At 49.9% G+C, this 20,304-nt stretch overlaps 1 protein-coding gene across 1 annotated transcript; it reads right to left on the minus strand.

The window, feature by feature from the left end:
• Positions 1–1,118: 1,118 nt before the first annotated feature.
• On the minus strand, positions 1,119–14,339 carry LOC135245868 (neurotrophin-3-like). Its single transcript, XM_064319221.1, has 2 exons — positions 14,123–14,339; positions 1,119–4,543 (listed from the first exon to the last, which is right to left on the minus strand). Exons 1-2 carry the CDS (start codon positions 14,138–14,140, stop codon positions 3,722–3,724), a joined length of 840 nt encoding a protein of 279 aa, XP_064175291.1. The 5' UTR covers positions 14,141–14,339; the 3' UTR covers positions 1,119–3,721.
• Positions 14,340–20,304: the final 5,965 nt, after the last annotated feature.

Below are 20,304 nucleotides of genomic sequence, written 5' to 3' on the forward strand. Positions count from 1 at the left end.
AGCACGCCGTAGCCCCCCACCGTTTATATATCCACCGCTGCATGGGTAGCCCGCAAAGCCCGCTTACCGAAGAGATTACGCCCATGCAAGCCGCTTTACAGCGAGCTAGCTGCACGCCTTACGCCTACCGCTGTGTGAGAGCACGCTGCACATTTAGCGATGCCGCTAGCCCTCATGCTAAGAGCGCGCTGCACGTTTAGCGATGTCGTTAGCCCTCATGCTAAGAGCGCGCTGCACGTTTAGCACTGCCGATAGCCATCATGCTAAGAGTACGCTGCACGTTTAGCGATGCCGTTAGCCCTCATGCTAAGAGCACACTGCACATTTAGCAATGCCGTTAGCCCTCATGCTAAGAGCACGCTGCACGTTTAGCAATGCCGTTAGCCCCCATGCTAAGAGCACGCTGCACGTTTAGCAATGCCGTTAGCCCTCATGCTAAGAGCACACTGCACATTTAGCAATGCCGTTAGCCCTCATGCTAAGAGCACGCTGCACGTTTAGCAATGCCGTTAGCCCTCATGCTAAGAGCACACTGCACGTTTAGCAATGCCGTTATACCACCTGCTCTCTTAAGAGCGCAGTGCACGTTTTGTACTGCCGTTAGCCCTCATGCTAAGAGCTCAGGGCCCATTACATAATGGTGTTACGCCGCCTACTCTCTCACGAGCACAGTGCAGTTGGTAATGCCGATATACCACTCACAGTCTGAAGGCACAGTGCACGGTTCCCATAGCAACCCGGCAGATGACCACATTAACCATCACAGGTGAATGGGCTGCACCTTTTCATTGGTCTGTGCCCAATCTATATATATGCGAATGTTGCAATAACAAACACAGATTATGGTTTCATAAAAAATAAGTAAGGCTTGTAATCCACGCTGGTTTGCCGGCAGCTGACCTGGCACTGAACCTCAGCTGGTCCTTCGGAGTGCTGGCTTTTTTTAAAGCATGAAAAGGTTCAATGGAACATTCCAGAAATTCCCTCCAAGCCTCCACCCCTTTTCCCCATTCCGAAATCCAATCGCTTTACCTGCCTTCAACCTGAAACTTGCCTGCTCACGCTCGCTGAACGTGTATATTTGCATATAATGGTCCTCGAGTTATTTTGGTTGTTATTTTTCTACTTTTAGACTGCAGTGCGATGCGCTCGTTTCTGGTTCATACGTGAAAAAAACGTATTTTTTCATGTGTGAAATTAGCAGACGGGAGATGTCGGGTTCAGTAGTGTCGGCTGATTTCGCTTGATGAAACGCGGGTGGTCATTCGCACCAAGCTGTCCATATGTCCGGTTTAGCATGTTTGACTAGCCTGTGTTGCTAAGGGCAGCCACGTCTAGCCTCCTGCACTCCAGTTTGGATCAGACAACGTTCCCGACAAGCTTTCCTCACTGACGGAGAAAAGTTGCGATCAGGAACATGGGCAGGAGCTCTCTCTCACGACGCCTTTCATCAATCCCCCCCTTCCCTCCTTAAACACATTCAAAGACCGTCACTCACATTCTCTCTCTCTCTCTCTCTCTTTCCCTCTCTCTTTCTGTATACGGAAAGCTACAGTAGCGCTGCATTAATGTCATTAGCGTGAATGGAGACGAGAGGGGGCGAGCGAGGGGGCGGGCGAGTCCGGCTGAACTCTCTCTCTCTCTCTCTCTCCCTCTCTCTCTCCGCCGTAGGGCCAGTGGTCCAGAGCCTGGGCGTGAGGGACGCAAAGCTTGCTGAATGCCATCCCAAGACTCCGGCAAAAGGCACATTGTCCCCACCGCGACCGCTCCGACGTCTTCCACAAGATTATGCACTTTCAGGTTTTTTTTCGATTTGAATAAATAACACACACATTTACACATTATATATTTATATAAAGTTATGCACTACATGCTGTTCATATAATTTAAATAATTTATATTTGTGGCTCTCCCTCACACACACACACTGAAGAACCCTGTCACATACACACTTATAGGGACCCTCCCATGCATGCACATACACTTGTAAGAATGTAAGAACCCTGTCACATACACACACACACACACACACTTATAGGAACCTTCCACACATACACACTTAGAGGTTCTCTTCCTTACATACATGCTTACAGTAGAGAGTCTCTCCCTCACACACACACACACACACGCACACACTTATGGACCCTCTCACATACCCACTTAGGTCTCACCGTTACATGCACATGTAAAGGGATATTTCACTTTGGTATAACTCAAGTAAGTTTGTGGAGCTTACCCCATTATATTTGCGTAGCGTGAATGCTAGCAACATCAGCTGTCCCTATTGGCTCTTTACGGCATTGCCATTCCTCCTCTCTCTCCAACTCCCAATTCACTCCCGTTCATTTTCAGGGCCTTGCCGAAACGAATACTTTTAAAGCACAAACAAAAAGTTTTTTGCAAATGATGTCTGGTCAAAAATCAAAGACCAAACCTAGCAATGTGCAGCACGTTGTACCAAAACTAACTTGAAAAAAATTCAAACAGACCCACAGTAATCATGTTTTATTTGCATAATGCAATTTGAGCATGCTATGTCTAACAACGTTCTCTTAAATTAATGGCTAAACAGCATGCGCAGGATTAATTTACTGAAAAGTTTTCTTGAAACTCTGAGATTTTGTAATCGCAGTTTTAAGAAAACCTTTGTCAATACAACTTTGCCATGACTTCTCTGCGACTTTTCCGTGAGAAGCACACGACCTTAATCGTAATCCGCCAACATTACCGAGCGGGTCTTTACAGTGATCAGACTACGGCTTGCTGCATTTCTACGCAGCGGCCAATGAAAACAGCTCCTCTATTTATAGCTAGCCTATACCTGGAAACAGCTTATCAGCTCAAAAAAAAGAGACCCTTTGACATCGGTACTCTCTATTCATCGATGTATTATCCTCCATAGTTCGTTTGCGCTGTAAAACCATTCGTTTTAAGGCCAGTCCCCGTAAATGAATGGGCGTGAATTTGGAGCCTGACAAACCAGGAGGAACAGCGATGGCATTAATGGTTGGGACAGCTGATGTTGCTAGCATTTTACGCTACGCACATACGGTGGGCTAAGCTCCACAAACTTACTAGCGACGTACCAAAGTGAAACATCCCTTTGAGAACCCTGTTGAATACACACTGTCGAGTTCCTCACATGTACTCAGACGGAGGTACTCTCCTTCATATACAGGCTCAGAGGGACCCTGTCCTCACACACGTGCTTAGCGGGTCCCTCTCTCATCCGCACACTTAAAAGAACGTCCCTCTCTCACACACAAACTTAGAGGGACCTTCTTTCTCACACACACACACACACACACACACGTAGCGGGTCTCTCTCTCACACATACACACACTTAGCGGGGACCCTCCCTTCAACATACACACTAGGAGGGACCCTCCATTACATACATCCAGACTCAAAGAGGGCCCTCTCCCTCAGATACACACGCTTAGTGAGGACCCTCCTTCAACATACACACTAGGAGGGACCCTCCATTACATACATCCAGACTCAAAGAGGGACCTCTCTCTCACACATACACACACTTAGTGAGGACCCTCCCTTCAACATACACACTAGGAGGGACCCTCCATTACATACATCCAGACTCAAAAAGGGACCTCTCCCTCAGATACACACACTTAGCCGGGGGACCCTCCCTGACTGATAAAAAAAAAAAAAAAAACACGCTCTCTCTCTCTCTCTCTTTTTTTAAAGCGGGAGCGCCGCTCACGTCCGGCGCTTCTTGCGCGACAGCGCGCAGACGCAGGAGGTGTCGATGCGGATCCAGCGCCAGCCCACCGAGCTGCGCTCGGCGGTGAGCGCCCGCACGTACGTCTGCGCCGTCTTGCACTGCGAGCTCCAGTGCTTGTCGTCGATGCCGCGGCAGCCGCTGCGGGCGGGCCGGGCGCTGCGGCAGTTGGTCTCGTAGAAGTACTGCTTGACCTCCAGGCCGCCGGCCCTGACGGAGCCCAGCACGGTCACGGGCCGCCCGCGGATGTCCACCGCCGCCGTCCTGTCCGTCACCCACTTGCTCTCGCTGTCGCAGACCGAGTACTCGCCGCGGTAGCTGCGGTGCTGGGCGTGGCGGCGGCGCCGCGTCCCGTTGGCCCCGCCCCCGCCGGCGTGCTCGTCCCTCAGGTAGAGCGGCGGCGGCTCCAGCGGCGGCCGGTCGCTCAGCAGCACCCGCGGCGAGCTGTAGCGCTTGCTCTGCCGCAGCAGGTCGGCGCCCACGTCCGGGGCGGCCCGCCGGAGGAGGAGGGGGGCATCAGCGGCGGCGGCCTCCGGGTAGTCCTCCCACGCCTCGTGCTCGTGCGGGCCGGGCGCCTCCCTCTCGGACGGCCCCGTCTCCCCGTCGGGAGGCTCCGCCGCCCCCCCGCCGCCGCGCTGCCGCTCGCGGGAGAGGCCCTCCTGCAGGAGCTGGATGATGAGGGCGCCGACGGGGTCCTGGGCGGGCGGGCGCCGGTCCGAGGGCCGGGCCTGGAACCCCAGCAGGTACGCCAGGAACATCAGGTACAGCAGCGCGGACATCACAAGGTTCACCTGTAGCACCTGAGCAGAGACACAGACCAGGTTCAGGCCCGAGCCGCGGTCACGTTTTACAAACAGGAAGTGAGCACCGTTAGAGGCTAACGACGCTAACGTTTTTAGAATCGACCGATATTTGCTCATTCGCTCGTGCTTGCACGGACAAGCCCGTTAAGAGGTTTCGGATCAAATGAAATAAACACTTAAGTACAAAAGCGTAAGCTTGCAGAAGCTAATAACTCATCGGCGAAACAGGGAGAAATGGCAACAGAGCAGCTGTATGACCTCATGAGAGCTGGACGCTGCGTTCAGATTAAGTGCTGTTGTTGCTGAAGCCCGGCCAATAAAACACCATTTAGTCAGGGAGCTGCGACGTTTATAGACTTTCAGAGTAGCAAAGGAACGATTTATTAAGTGATGCTAACACTGCGGTAATAACAACACTGCTGGTGAGACATTATGCAGCGTCAACGGGCCCAGTTAACAGCACAGAGCCAGTGTTTCAGACTCACTGCCACCACTACAGACACTGTACTGCAGACACACCTGACAGACCCACTCTCTACAGACCTGCTCTTCACATACCACTGTACAGACTCATGCTCTACAGACCTGCTCTCTACAGACTACTCTACAGACCCACTCTCTACAGACTCATCTGTACAGACTCACTCCCTACAGACCCACTCTCTACAGACTACTCTACAGACCCACTCTTGACAGACCACTCTACAGACTACTAAATGAAGTAGATTTATAATACATGTGCAAAGCTTATTAAGGATACAAAAAAACAGCAAAAGAGCAAACAAACGTTTGGTTCAGCTTTTTTTAGACAAAGACTGGAGCCGGCAAACATGCAATCTGTTTAATATAGCTGGTGAGGTTAAGAGAGAGGGAGAAAGAGGAAAAGGGGAGAGAGATTAAATGGAGAGAGAGAAAGGGAGAGTGTAAAAGGAGAGATGTACAAGAGAAAGGGAGAGAGAATATAACGGGAGAGAGAAAGGGAGCGTGTAAAGGGAGAGAGATAAGAGAAAGGGAGAGGAGTAAAACAGGAGAGAGAGACAGAGAGAGGAGGCGCCACTTTCAGGGGGTAACACTTCTGCATACTTTCTGCGCACCTGAAGTCTGAAGAGGTGATGAATTGTCTGCAAACAGTTATTTAGATTAATCTTAGGATCTACGGGTGTAGCTGTAATGGGGCATTTCATAATTACCGCGACATGCTTTACTCTCATAGGTGGCAGCTGTGGACTGTGCGACCGTGGGGGGGCTTCACTGGTGGGGGGGGGGGAGGGGGCTTAGGCACTGTAATTGTGTAATGGTGATTTAAACAGAACATATGCCGGGGGTCCCGTCGTCAGGGATGAAGTTTTTAAACGATGTCACAGGGAGACGACCCGCCATCTGCTCGGCCGAGCCGGAGGACGGGGTCACACACACACACACACGCACACGCACACACACACACTGTCGCTCGATCGGTGAATTCTCACGCACAGGTCTCCAGGAGGCCACAGACGGGTTTTAAGGACTTAAAACGGGAGAAACCGCAGGCTGGGCGATTACCTCGGTCAGCTGACCCGCGGCCGACCGGCTCCCGCGTATCTATCCCCGGGCGGCCCCTGACGCTTCGCCCCCGTCGCCCCGTCACATTAGCGGAAGGAGCAGCCGCGAACTTCAGGACAGGACGCCAGGGGGGCACGAAGGCTTCGCCCGGTGGCCCGATCGCGCCCCTTTGCCCCCACTCCGCCACCGGGTTAGCGCAGCAGGGGCCCGCTCGGTTCCGTACGGAGGTGCCACCCGCCCCCCGCGCCTCATTCCCGCCATGCAGAACTAGCTTACGCCGTCACATGGGCGAGGGGGGTGTGGCCGCTTCGACCCCCGGCGTCAGAGCGCGACTGTTCCCCCCCCCCCGAACGCTCCGGGACCCGCTTTCCCCCCGTCCTCACCACACCCCTCCGCCGGGGTGGGCAGTGCCCGGAGGACTCAGCGGCTCCTAATCGAACGGCCCGCCTTCTTCAAAGCGACAAGGGCGCGACTTTTCCGAACGCTCCTCGCTTCACCCCGTAACCCCAGAGGGCGATTAAAAAAATATATCTACGAAAGAGCAACGTCGAGGGGCTATTTTTTTTCACGCCGTGAGCATTTTCTCGACAAACGCGGCGATGTTCGTCGCGGCTAACTAGCCGGAGAGGCGCTTCTGTTTGTTTGTTTTTTTTTACGCAAGCGGGTCTTGTGACGTTAGCGGGCCTCCTCCCCGGGCCGCCCCTCTCTCAGCCGCTCCCGCAGGCGTTCGGTTTTATTTTCTTCACAGTGGGGGCGCTTTGTGTGTTCGGTGTCGAGCCTCGGGGGCGGCGGCGGCGGATTTAGCGCCGCGCCGCGGTCGGCTAGCGGAGAGACACGCGAGGCCCGGTCTGCGGACATTTTATCGAAGCCTCTGTGGTAGAGCATATTTCCCTGCGGCGCAGTGACACTGAATACTTTATCCGCATGCAAGTCAAGTGTATCTCCAGCTCCAAGTAGCACTACTGTTAAATGGACAGGGCTAGTACTAGTTAGTATATTCTATTTAGCACATACTAATACGTACATACAATTTAGTATATACTATTTAGTACATACTACTTAGTATTTATAGAATACATATATATATAATATATATATATAGTATAGAAATACATGAGAGAAAATTAGTCTGCCACACATAGAAATACAAAAGAGAAATTTATTCTGCCAAACACAAGAGCGCAAGGGAGAAATTTAAGGTGCAACACATCGGAACACAAGAGAAATTTAGTCCGTCACACACAGAAATACAAGAGAGAAATTTAGGGTGCAACATTTAGGAACGCAAGAGAGAAATTTAGGGTGCAACATTTAGGAACACGAGAGAAATTTAGCCAGCTCCACATGGAACACGCAGGACAGCAAACGGAGATCCGCAGCCTGTTCTGCAAGAGGCCTGCAGAGGAGAGGCCTGTCACCCATAAAATATGTGCGGAGCACCACTTCGCCCACCGCGTCCAAGAGGACACATGGGTTTGATGTCACAGCTGCTAGCTAAACGCTGGGGAGAGGGGGCTAGTGTTACCATCTGCGAGGGAGAATTTCAGCGCCTCGGTCGATCCAGCTGTGAAAAGGGGGGGGGAAACAGCTGGAGGGCTGCGGGGTTCCGCGCGGGGCGGCCGCATTCGGTTTCGGAGCCGCGAGATGCGAGGGGGGGGGGGTGAAATACCGCTCGCGTCTGGATCAGATCGGGCTTCAAAATCGATTACCAGCTGACGGCCTTAAAAACGGGAAGGGCTCTGAGTCGCCGGGGTTACCGCCTCTTTAGTTCCTCCCAATGAGACAGCAGAAGCCAGCAGGTTATCAGCTGTCATACGTGAGAGACGTGCCTCTCCTCCAATCGGCGCAAGCGCTAGTGAACTCAGCTGTTTGCGTAGCCTGAAGATTAAGTGGGACCGACGTGCCGGTCCCGCTCCTGACAAAACCCACGCGCTCCTCTTGTGTCCATCCGCCCACTCCCCCCTCCCCCCCACTCAACTCCGCCCGCTTCCGTGCTCGACTCCGCCCACTTCCTGGCTGAACTCCGCCCACTCCACTCCCCTGCTAGACTCCTCCCGCTCGACTCCGCCCACTGAAACACCGGCGCACCGGCACCGTGCGCTCCCACGCTCTCACTAAACCGGCTCCTCCCCCCTTTTTCCTCGAGCGGCGCATTCCTGGGATTCCGCCCCGGGGCCCGCGTGTCCGCGCTGCGGCGGTACTGCGCTCGACACGGGCGGGGCCGAGCCGTCCCGTCCTGGGCCACGGCGGCCGAAGCGAGCCGCGCTTCGGCGTGCGATAAGCACATCACCGGGTGTGTAAACAAGCGGAAATCCCAGCCTGGGACTCTGCCTGTCTTGGCAGAGCCCCGGATATAAATCCCGCTACAAGCAACCAAAGGGGCCTCACTGACTCTGCGGTAATCCAGTGAAGGATCGCTCTGCAACCTTGCCCCCAGTTTACAGTTTAATTACAATTTAGCAGGGACTTAAAAAAGGTGCGTTTAACGTGGCGAGGTGAACGGCATTCGGGGCGAGAGGCGGACGAAGTCGGTCAACTCCGCGCCGCAGTCGAGGTTGCGTGCCACAAGGGCTTTAAATCCCGCCTACCCCGACCGTGTAATCCCCGCCAGAAACGGCGCTCGCGCGACGGCGGGTCCACCTGCCGCGAAGCGGAAACGAAAAAAGCGTTTCCGTTTGTCAGGCTGCGTCGTTTCACCTGGGAACGTCGGCGTTACCGCGGTTCCTCTGGAAAGTGCCGGTTTCTTCGCCGCAGTCGACTTTCAAATTCAGGTTTACCGGGCTGATTTATTTAGTCAGTCTCAACGGCAGTTTCCAAACAAAAATCTAACCCCCCCCCCCACATCCCCCCGCACTTTGTTTTCTCATGGAACAGCCTCTAATAACTCTGAGTTCCGTCTGTACTTCGAGCCGGAAAAAAAACTTTCACTAGGGCTGTCCCACGGGAGGCGCGTCGCAGGGGCACAGTTTTGCGGTTTTATTTTTACGTCGCGAAAAAAAAATCTGTTACCCGGGACCGTTCGACGGGTCTCGAAGCGAAGTTTGTGAGGGTCTTTAAAAAAAAAAAAAAAACCTTCCCCGTTGAAAAGCGTCCGAGTCTCATCGGGAATTATTTACGCCGCGGTTGTAAAGTCACGGTCTGGCAGTTGGTTAAAAAAAAGCAACGTGGTGAACGCGGCGCTACGGCGCTGTCGTTCAATGCTAGCTGACCGCGGCGGGGTTCAGCGCTCGCTAGTTCGAGCGCGCTAGGCTTCGCGGCGGCGCGCGCGTGTTCTGAGGCGCGCACAACACCGACACGTGTTACTCTGCGGGAGGAACGCGGTGTCGCGCTCTCTCCTCAGGCGTTTAGTCGTTCAGCTCGCGCCCGGCCGACGGAAAGCGGAAAGCGCCGCCTCGGGCCTCGTTCCAAAATGCGCCGTGAACCAGGGCTGCCCGGCGCCCTGTTCCTGGAGGTCTACCGTCCCCTAGGTTTTCACTCCAACCGTAACAGAGCACACACACCTCATTCGACAGCTAGAGCAGGGCTGCCCAACCCTGTTCCTGGAGATCTACCGTCCTGTAGGTCTTCACTCCAACCCTAACAAAGCACACACCTCACTCAACAGCTAGAGATCTCGCCAAGCTGCTGATTAGTAGAGTCAGGTGTGCCAAATCAGGGTTGGAATGAAAGCCTACAGGATGGTAGATCTCCAGCAGCAGGGTTGGGCAGCCCTTCTGTAAACGCTCAGTTGGGTTAGGGTTCAGATCTGTTGACCGAGAAGGCCCTGATGCATGGATAATACGTATCGCGCTCCTTCGAACCATTGGACGACTACTCCGTAGACGAAGACAGTGTCACCTTGAAAGGCACCCCACTCTGTAGTGAAGAAACGTTTTTAACGCGGGGTTGCTTTCTGAACGTTTTCCCGGTTATGTTTCAATATTCATGAGGTACAGCTAGTCTGGCTTTGACTGTCAACAGAGGAAAATCAACACAGGAAAGTCAACAGGTTCCAGTCTGTCGCAGGGAAATTGCCATTTTAGTAGCGTGGATATATTCATTCTCCCCACACAGTCCCAAGGGGTTTTTAGTACTGAAAAATTAACACTGCGGCACATTAACACAAACTGGTTTTTTTATAACCGATTCATGATAGTGTCCTTTTATTTTTTAAATAACAGATAAAGACAATTGTACTTAAGACTAATTACCAACTAACTTTGGCCAGTTCTAGTTACAGTAGCTCCTGTCTTTTTCTTTTTCTGTTATAACTATCTCTCTGTCCCTCTCTTTCAGCTTGTCCCTCTATAAATGTTTCTGGCGCTCAGTCACACGCAAAGCAAAACCGCTTACGATCATTGTAGCATTACCATCGCGAAGAAGTGCAATCAGTCTTGAACTTAAGGACACAATTTTACAGTGAGTTTTGTCACTATATATATATATATATATTTTTTTTTTTATGAAGTATTATATAAGTGGTAACTTTAAAAATAGACCGACCTACTAAAAAGTTTCCCAGTCCATAACGTGCGCGGGTCCCATAGACCGTGTTTACACTGTCCGGTCTCTGCCCCCCTCTCAGGGGTACGATAAATAACGTGCCCCTGTGTAAAATGTCCGCCGCTGCCAAAAACCAAGCCATGTGAACCCCGGTCCCGCCGGTCTCCCGCCACGGCCCGCGCTCCAAACCGCTCGCGTTCACGGTCGGGGAGGGGGGGGGGTCGCCCCCTCTCGAACGCGCAGAAGGGGCGACCGCTGCGGTCGGACTCCGAGACGCGGCTCGCCCCCAAAACCCGGTCGAATGTCCGCGTCCACGTCAGTAAAACCGGCAAACCGCCCTCAGGACCTTCCCATGGGCCTATTTCTGTGTTTTTTTTAAGGAATGCCAGGGTCAGACACAAATAAGGGTACCGCACGAGTGGGGAGAATAGCGCTGCACTCTCGCACACGTCACAGGACAGGTGAACAAGACCAGGTTACACCTAGAAGTCACACCTAGCGTGTGGCTGGACCTAACACACGCGATCTGGCTGACCAGCGGTGTGACTTCATAACTCGGCCGACCAATGGTGTGACTTCATCGCTCACTCAGTCAGTCACTCAGTCAGTCAGTCACAGGCATTCGCGTTCGTAGGGCTGGCCTCGCTGTTGCGGTCCAGCCAAAAAAAAAAAACCCAGGCCATCGTTCACGCGAGGTCTCGTGGGCGGAGTGCTGACCTAGGATCAGCTTCTCATTTTAGCTCGTAATGAATACGTTTAGGATGTGAACAGAGGACACCTGGGCCCACATACATAAAGCACTAAAAGAGAATTCTGGGATCAGCTCTGCCTTTGAGATCGTAATGGACAAGGTTAGGCTGTGGACCAGGGAAAACTGATCTCAGATCATCAGTTTATTATGAGTATGGCCCCTGATCTTAGGATCGCTTCTATGCACTTCTATGGCTTTATGGACACAAGCCCTGGACTTTCTGGTTCAAACTTCATTGCACAAATCAGAAACACAAGACCGTCTTCACTTTGGCGTTATCAAATAATCAGTCTTAATTGTGACGGTAACTTTTGATTTTTAAAATAAATAAGCCAAAGCACCATTTTGCAGTCTGTTATGTAACCATGGCTGATGGAGATTTCTGCTGGTGACCAGAATTAAACTTAAAAGCAGTGGCAGAGCTTTTAGCTTCAGCACTGCCAAACTTTAGAAATTTAACAAGCCGTTCATTTTTTATTTTTCATAATTACAGGTTTTCGAGGCTTATTTACCCTTTTAAGCCACTTTACGTAAATCGCAACACTTTGTCATCATCAGGGTCCCATATTCACACTGTGCTTACTGTGCTATATTGCAAAATTATTACATAGAGTTTTTAAAAATTATTTTTAACTGATCAAATTGAAGACTAAGGTGAATTAATAGCCTCCTACTTGTTAAGAGTATGGACAGCTGGTCTCTAAAACTGACCATTTTGAAGAGAACTAAGAGCTCAAACACAAAGCAAATGTTAACGAGGCAAACCTGCATTGTGTTAATACATATAAGAAAAAAATAATGAAAGATCTTAAGCACGTGTGTTCAACAACCTTAACTGAACAAGAGTTTGGTTGTATACATAGAGGTCCCCAGGACCCGGTTTGAGTCTGCACTCTGTGTTCTTGAACTACTGCCTTAGAACTACCATGGTCACAGGCTGACCGTAAAGCACCGCGTGGCAGTTCGTCTTTAAATTTCACCATACAAAAACAAGGATTTATTGATGTCAATGCAATGCACATATGGTGATGTGATATCCGAAGAAATATAAACATGCATACCCTCCTAGAAATAATAACCCTGTAAATTACCGACACTCTCGCACTGATAAACTGGAAGGGATTATAATCTGTTTCAGGAGCCCACCATACGCAATATATTCATCTTGGTTTTAATGGGAAATATTAAAGTGAATAAAGGGTCACGAAGTGCGCGCGTGCTCTAACTGACTTTGACGACTCCCTCCTCTGGACTTTAGGGGCAGTTAAAAGCCCTGCTGCTTCTTCCAGCTTCACGTGGAAGATAGTGAGACAGGTTGTTTTACGGAATGCTATTGGTCTAAATGTGATTATCATTTGCGTCGGACTTTTGATATTTGTTTTGTATTTGTTTTGAAAAAAACAATAGCCTAGTTCTGAGTAATTCCAAACGTAGTTTGCCCAGCTGGCTTTGATGTTGGAACGAAAAATTGAGTGTGATTTCAGAAATTAACTACGCATCTGTATCCCCCTACGTTTTCATTACAGTTACAAACGTAGTACTTGCATGCGTGCGTAAATACACTTCGCACAAATACCATATTTTCAAAAAACTGGTTGAGGCTTGGTAAACGCTGATCAAAATTTGTATTCCCTGACCTGCAGAACCTATCGAATACACTATTTCACGTGTCTTTCACTGAAAAGTAAGTCAGCACAAAACTCCCCAGCCCTTGCCAAGGGACGGGACGTTTTGAGAAATGGGTTGGAAAAAAATGAACAGTTGCAGAAGAACAAACAGGTGCAGATCATTTAAGTGCAGGTGCATTAAATCTTTAGGAAAAGCGTCATGCCGCGCCGATGTACATTCATCGTAAAAAAGATCTCACAGGCGCATCAGACCGCCTGCTGTATCCTGTGCGTTTGTAACGTAGCTACATTTCTTCGGATGGAAACGCAGCCAGCTTCTTAAATGGTCAATAAATATTTTCTATTCATTTTACTTTGTATGGGAAATGAGTTAAATACGCACATTAAACTTTATTGTCTGTTCAATTAGAGAAAATGAAGTAGCTTTTATAGCTTTAAAAAAAAAGCAATAAATTCCGTGCAATCAACTTTACTTTGCCATATGAATACTTTTATGTTTTAATAATGCCGCATAGTCTTCCCTGAGAACAGTTCTATTTATTGCACAAAGTCCGTGTTCTGATAACCCCCAGAACCTTAACTGAAGGGACGTCGCAAAAAAACAAAAAAAAAAAAAACATTTTGGCACACAATATCCGTAATGAAATTATATTAAATCCTCTCAAAAAAACTGTTGGGAGGTTTGAGGAACTAGGTCTGGCGGTAGACTTTTCCCACCTGTGGGTGAGCATTCTCGGTTAAAGGGGGGAACGGCGTCTGTACTGGTTTTAACTTCACCCCGGGGCAGCTCGCGCCGCGCAGAGCTTTGCATTCCATCTAGATTTACACCGACGCGTCTCGTACGGCGCGCGGCGTAAAAAGAGAATTACAGGGCTGGAACGCAGATCAGCCAAGTTGACGTCAAAAATAGTTTTCTTAAAAGTATCACACCTACCTCTCAAATATAGCCCGTCTACCACAAATTCCATTTTGGGAAAACAGCAGTTAATCCAGAAGTGGTGCTATCCATGCTAGTTCAGTGGCGCCTATTAAATGTCAATGTGCAATTTAAAATAAGGAAGGAATAACTACGATGGCTCCTGTCATTCACAAGTTATACGCTTCAGATTCCCACAAACACATACGCATTGCGCAGAAAATCACTATATGCAAATATACTGGAAGATACCCTACCGTAATAAAGGTAACCATATCATCGGTGTGCACGGATCCAGCAGTTCCGACATTAAGGTAGTATTTTTATTTATTTTTTTAGCGAAGGTTTCTTAAGAAACTTCTGTGTCGACCACCTCGCATGCGCTGCAAAAGTCCTGGGAGCGTTTACTGAACGGAGTCTCTCTCTCTCGCTCTCTCTCTCTCTCTCTCTCCTGCAGACATAATCTGCTGTTCTTTACCCATCCAGAGGAGTCAGATGGCTCACTGTGTGCTTGTTCTTCACGCCGTGGGCGGTACATACCGGAATAATAATAATACAGGGCAGTCCGTAAGTATTTGGACAGTGACACATTTTTTTATTTTTTTGTATTTTTTGCTTTGTACTCCACTTCGTTTTATTTGAAATCAAACGATGACGGTTAAAGTGCAGGCAGTCAGCTGTAATTTGAGGGCATTTACAATCCTGTCTGGTAATCTGGGTAGGAAATGCAGCCCTTTTTGTACACAGTTCCCCATTTTAGCCGAGCAAAGAAAATTGGACAGTTGCTTGTTCAACAGTTTCATGGCCGGCTTTTTGGCTTTGGATTATTAGTTCATGCACAAGAAAGCTAACGAAAGGTGTGCAGTTGATTCTAGGTGTGGTATTTGCATATGGAGTCCATTGCGTTTGTCTCTCAAGACCAAATAAGTTCCAATGCCAGTAAAGCTGGTTAAAGCCGGCCATCATGAAGCTGAAAATTTAGAATATATCGGTCAGAGGCATAGCCAAAATCGACTGTTTGGCATATTGTTAAGAACCAAGAACACACTGGTGAGCTCAGCAATAGCAAACTACTTTGTAGACCACGAAAGACCACTGTAGTGGATGACCAAAGAATACTTTCAATTGTGAAGAAAAAACCCCAATTTCAACTATGGAACAGATCAAGTACGTTCTCCAGGATGTAGGCGTAGATGTGTCAAAGGCTAGACCAGCACAACCTCAGAGGGTTCACCACGAAATCCAAACCACTAGTAAGCCTCAAGAATGGAAGGACCAGGTTAGAGTTAACCTGTGCCAAAGTAATTGAAAGAGAAAGCACCCCCTTACCTGTGAACCACGGTGGAGGGAGAGTGTTATGGCTTGGGCATATGTGGTTGCCAGGGGACTTGTCTTAATTGATGATGTGACAGCTAACAGCAGCAGCAGGGCGAATTCTGAAGTGTACAGAAACGTCTCATCTGCTCAGATCCAACCAAATGCCTCAAAGCTCCACCTTGTACGGAGACAGTGACCCCGAACGTACTGCTAAAGCGAACATGGAGCATTTCGCGGCCAAAAAGTGGAACGTTCTTGACTGGCCCTAGTCAATCGCCTGTCGTGAATCCAATTGAACGTGCCTTTTCACTTGCTGAAGACAAGACTGAAGGCAAACATCCTCCAAAGCAAACAGGAACTTAAGATGGCTGCAGCACAGACCAGCTAGAGCACCGCCGGGGAAGATATCCGGTGTCTGGTGAGGTCCGAGGCTTCCAGGCTTCAGGCAGTCATCGAATGCAAAGGATTCGCAACCAAGTGCTAAATATGGTGATTTTATTTCAGCAATATACTCTGAATGCCAATGCCACACCTAGAATCAACTCTGTGCATTTAGTTAGCTTTCTTGCGCATGAACCCATGATGCAAAGACACACAAAGCCAGCCAAGAAACAGCGGAACAGGTAATTGCCCAATTATTTTTGCTCCCCCAAAATGGCGGGGCTGTGCACGTAAAAGGCTGCAATTCCTGACTTTCGCCACTGTAAGCATTTATTTGTTTTGTTTCAAATGATAATCATCGTTAGTTGCGATACTAGCTGGAAGTGCGGTCGTGTTAGCAGCTAGCGCGTTAGCATGGACGCCTGCGTCTGGGAAGCCCCTGTCGTTTCCATTCTGTGAGAGACTCTGGATGCTGGTTAGCTCGGGGAGTTTTGACTTGTCTGAATTGCCTGATGATTGATGGAAGGAGTAGGCCTGATAATGAGCTCTGCATTCCGTTTAGGGCTCACGTACCTGCCAGCTATTTCATTGAGTTAGTTTAATAAATGAATTTAAACGGCATTGAGGAACAGTAGTGAAAACTTTTAAAGAGATAAATAGAACGTTAAAGACCTAACATAAATACGTAAATAATTGAATATTGCGTTTGTCTGTACGTTTGTCTGCTAGTTGCGGTTTTGTTTGGCCCCGAACGCTTGATATCAGACACACCAAATCAATGTTGGAATATTGCTGGCTGTATTAGATGTGCGTGCGTGCATGAGTGTGTGCGTGCGTGCGTATGAAAAGCCCTTTTCTGTTATACCCCCCCCTCCTCTCTCTCATTCACACACACACACACACACACACGCACACACACACACACACACACACACACACCCTCCACGCATGGATTTATTTGTCCCAGAGCCGCCCTCCCAGCCCTCCGGCGTAGCGCGCGGTTCCGTTTTGCCCCCCAGCCTAAGCAAAGAGAAGCGTCTGGATCTTGCGTAAATATTTCGCTCTCACGGGCGGCTCGGACCGGATCCGGGCATCCGGCGCATCCTATTCGTCCCGCGGGCCGGGGTCGCGCGGTGCATTGTGGGAGCGGCCCCGGCGAGCGGTGGGGGGGTCCCGGCGCCGGGCCCTGTATTTGCGTATAACGCGCTCCGTCGTTTGCTCTCCGCAGACGAGGGCGTCCGACGCACGCCGCGTTTCCAAACGTGCGCGGACAGCCCCCTTTCCAGTTAGCGGCTAGTTCGGCTACTTCAGCCACAGCCGTTTGCTAACAGGCGCACAAAATCAAGCGTGCGGCCGTGTGATCTCCATGGACACACGTTGGCAAAAAAAATGGGTCACACTTAAGAGCTCAGTGACTTTTAACGTGGCGCTGCGATAGGATGTCGTGTTTGTCGAATTTCTGCCTCGCTAGGGCTGCCCCGGTCCAACGTATCGGAGCAACAACAACAACGGCTCAGCCGCGAAACGGTAGGCCGCACGAGCTCATGGAACGAGACCGCCAGACGCCGAAGCGTATCGGTAGTGCTGTTAGCGGTGCGCTATCGCCACTAGCAGCGCCTTCGGCTGGCTAAAGGTCGCCGCGGTGACCTGCGCACTTTAGAGGCCGACCCCCCCGCCTCGCACATAATTCGTATACGCTCCGTCGGGTTCTCTCGTTCTCTCTGCCGCAGGAAAATGCAGATACGCAGCAGCCTTTATTGACCTTCGTTAACCGACCTGTGGCATGTTTCAGCTTCCGGGTGAGTCATTCAGTGCTCGCTGGTACAGTAATGAGACTCTGTACTGTAGGGACAGGATGGCCAACTAACACGCTGAGTCACAGTTTCCAGCAATTGCCCCTCATTATGAACACCCACAACAGGCAATATAACCACCCCTCTTCTCTCGTGAAGGAGTAATAACCCCGCCCACTCTCATAATTGACATCAACAGCGAGCACAGTAACTCCGCCCTCTCTCTCTCTATCTCTCTCATAATGAACACCCACAACAGGCACAATAACTCCCCTTCTCTCTCAAAATGGACGCCAGCCGCGAGCACAATAACCCTGCCCTCCCTATCGTTACGCACGCTCTCAAACAAGCAAATGCTCGTATGACGCCATCACCAACAAGCGACATTTGCGCCCCGTGCAGGAGCAGACGGACGTTCGGTCAGCGCGCGAGCCGATTGGAGGAAACCCACGCCACTCACCGGGCGGGGCGAGGTCCTGGGGACCCTCCCACCCTGGAACTCCCTGTTCTGGGTTCGTACTTTTTTTTTTTTTTTTTAAACCGCATGTTGTTATGACAAGCGAACAATTTAAAGTTCAAGTTGAGAAGCGCTGTAATTCGATCTGAAGCTCCTTCGAAAAAGCATTTTTAAAGTAGCGGGGGGCGGGGGGGGGTAAGGGGGCACCTTGCAGAAACTTGTTGCCGGGCGCAATTAGAAAAACCAGGGGGCCCAAAGGGAAGGCGCTCCGGGTTTCACAACTACACGTGTTTATGTGCGCATCTCCTGCGTGACTGAGCCCCGTGGTATGAGAACTACAAAACCCACAATCCAATTTGTCGATAAGTCGCTGAAGTGGTATGGATATTGAAGCAGCGGTGTGACTGAATGATCGATTAACCTCCTGAGACCTAGTAATTCAATGTTGTCCCCTGTGGGGGACATGAGTCCCTGGTCTTAATTGTAAGAACTATATGTTCTATTTTGCATTCAATAAAAATATCATTAATAATTAATAATGTTTTAAATAAAATATTCTCACTGCAACATGCTTTTGTCACAAAGACATTAGCATTATGTGGAAAAAATAATAATAATGAAAGTACTAACCTGTCCCATGCACACCAAGAATACTGACCCCGAAAAAAAGTATAAATGAAGAGGACTTTTCTTCACAATTGAGCTTTGCTGGCAGCGTGCACAAGCTCAACGGCGCCCTCTGCAGGTTCCCTCGCCTCGCCCCCCCTTCCCTCCTCACGTCTGCACAGCTGACTGTCAGTCAGCGGTTCATCCTGTGACCTGCACAGTCTGTTCAAACGCAAGGTCTTAATAGAGCTCCTGTACTGTAGTAGCCCCGGGGTGTGTATCTGGCAACCATCCAACTGTCAACTGTAAAAAAAAAAAGGAAAAATGTCTAATGAACTAATTCCCATTGGCTGGAGGCCCTGTTCTTTAGCTTAGCTGGCTAGTCGCTAGCGCTAACTCAAACCGCTCGTGCTGCCGTTGCCTGTGAGGGCTAGAAGGGTTCATGGCTGGCAGTTGAAGATTCTCCGTTGCTGTTGGGTCACATTGGAAACGGTTCCTCTATCTGTTGCTCCCTTTCTGTCTCTCTGTACCTGTATGTGATGTGTTCGCATTGTGAGGTCAGAACACTGCGTTTTTATCGCTGTGTGAGCACACCGCCCCTAAGCAAAGAAGAAATTAGAATTTTTCACACAATGCGAAACCAATATCCAGCAACTGAAGTAAAATAAAGCAAGACCATTTAATTTCTCGTTAAATACACACACACACAAAAACATTTTCACACTTCTGTGTCCCTTTTTAAAATCCAGCGTGCAGTCCCTCTTAGTACAATTAACCCTTTGGGGAGTCGGTTTTTCTGGATTGTGACATCAGCATTAGAATGTTCAGTTGGGAACCTTCTAAACACATATTTGCGATCATACACATTAAAGGGTTAAGGAATGTGGGGAAAGGAATGTTCTAGGTTTATTGTGACCTGTTTGTGCGGAACAGTGCGCGGCGTTGTCTGGGTTCGGCGCTGGGGGAGGCGATGGGGGGGCGGGGATGGGGGGGGGGCGAGGAGTGGATCCGCGTGGTGTTCTTTCTGAAGGGGGTCCAGTGTCGTCCGTTTCGGAGAACAGCCGACGGCGCCGGCGAGGCCGAAGGCTTCCCGCTTTTGATGCCGCTAATCGTCTCGTTCTCTCTCAGATCGGGCCCCGCTCAGATCCTCAGCCGGGGGCCCATAGCGGAGCAGGGAGGCACGCGCGCGGAGAGCCCCGAGGTCTGCCGGGACGGAGTCCCAGAAGAGCCAAGATGGAGGTCGGCGGTAAGGCCACGCGAGGGTCTGGTTTTACTAAGACTTAGAATGTGCAAAACTTTTCAGGAGACGCAAAACTAATGACACGGCCAACGATTGGCGCAAAACAAATACTGTGACCAATCGCTGGTCATGTTACTGGTTTTTGCGTGCGCTAACAAGCGCTGGACTTGAGGTTTGACTTGAGGATTCATTTTCTCCCTGAATTACACACATTCAGTGGTAGCCTGGCAACCTCCTAGCTGGCTGGAAAACTTTCACTGTTCAACCAAACGTAGCCAGGATTTCACCCGAACGCCTAAGCATCATTCCACCGACTTTTCGCCACTAAAATGTCCACTGGGATGTCCACACAAAATGCACACATAACGCAAAATGGTGCATTTGAAAGGAAGAAGGTGAGGAGGGGGAAGGAAGAGGATGACACTCCACTTTGCCCCTCCCCATAGATATGAAAACCCCGCCCCACTTTACCATGCTCTGCCTCTTACGTGGAAAAGAGTAAAAGCACCTGGAATTAAGACTGTTCAGCCCAGTTATACCCAGTAAATCAAAAAAAGCAAGCTGACAATAAAACTTTAAAAAGCAGACTTGGCATGTAAACCACGAATATATCAGAGAGCCCCATCTCATTACATAACTCACGCA

This window comes from Anguilla rostrata, chromosome 19 (genome assembly GCF_018555375.3).
Source record: "Anguilla rostrata isolate EN2019 chromosome 19, ASM1855537v3, whole genome shotgun sequence".
In the NCBI taxonomy this organism is placed as follows: Eukaryota; Metazoa; Chordata; class Actinopteri; order Anguilliformes; family Anguillidae; genus Anguilla; species Anguilla rostrata.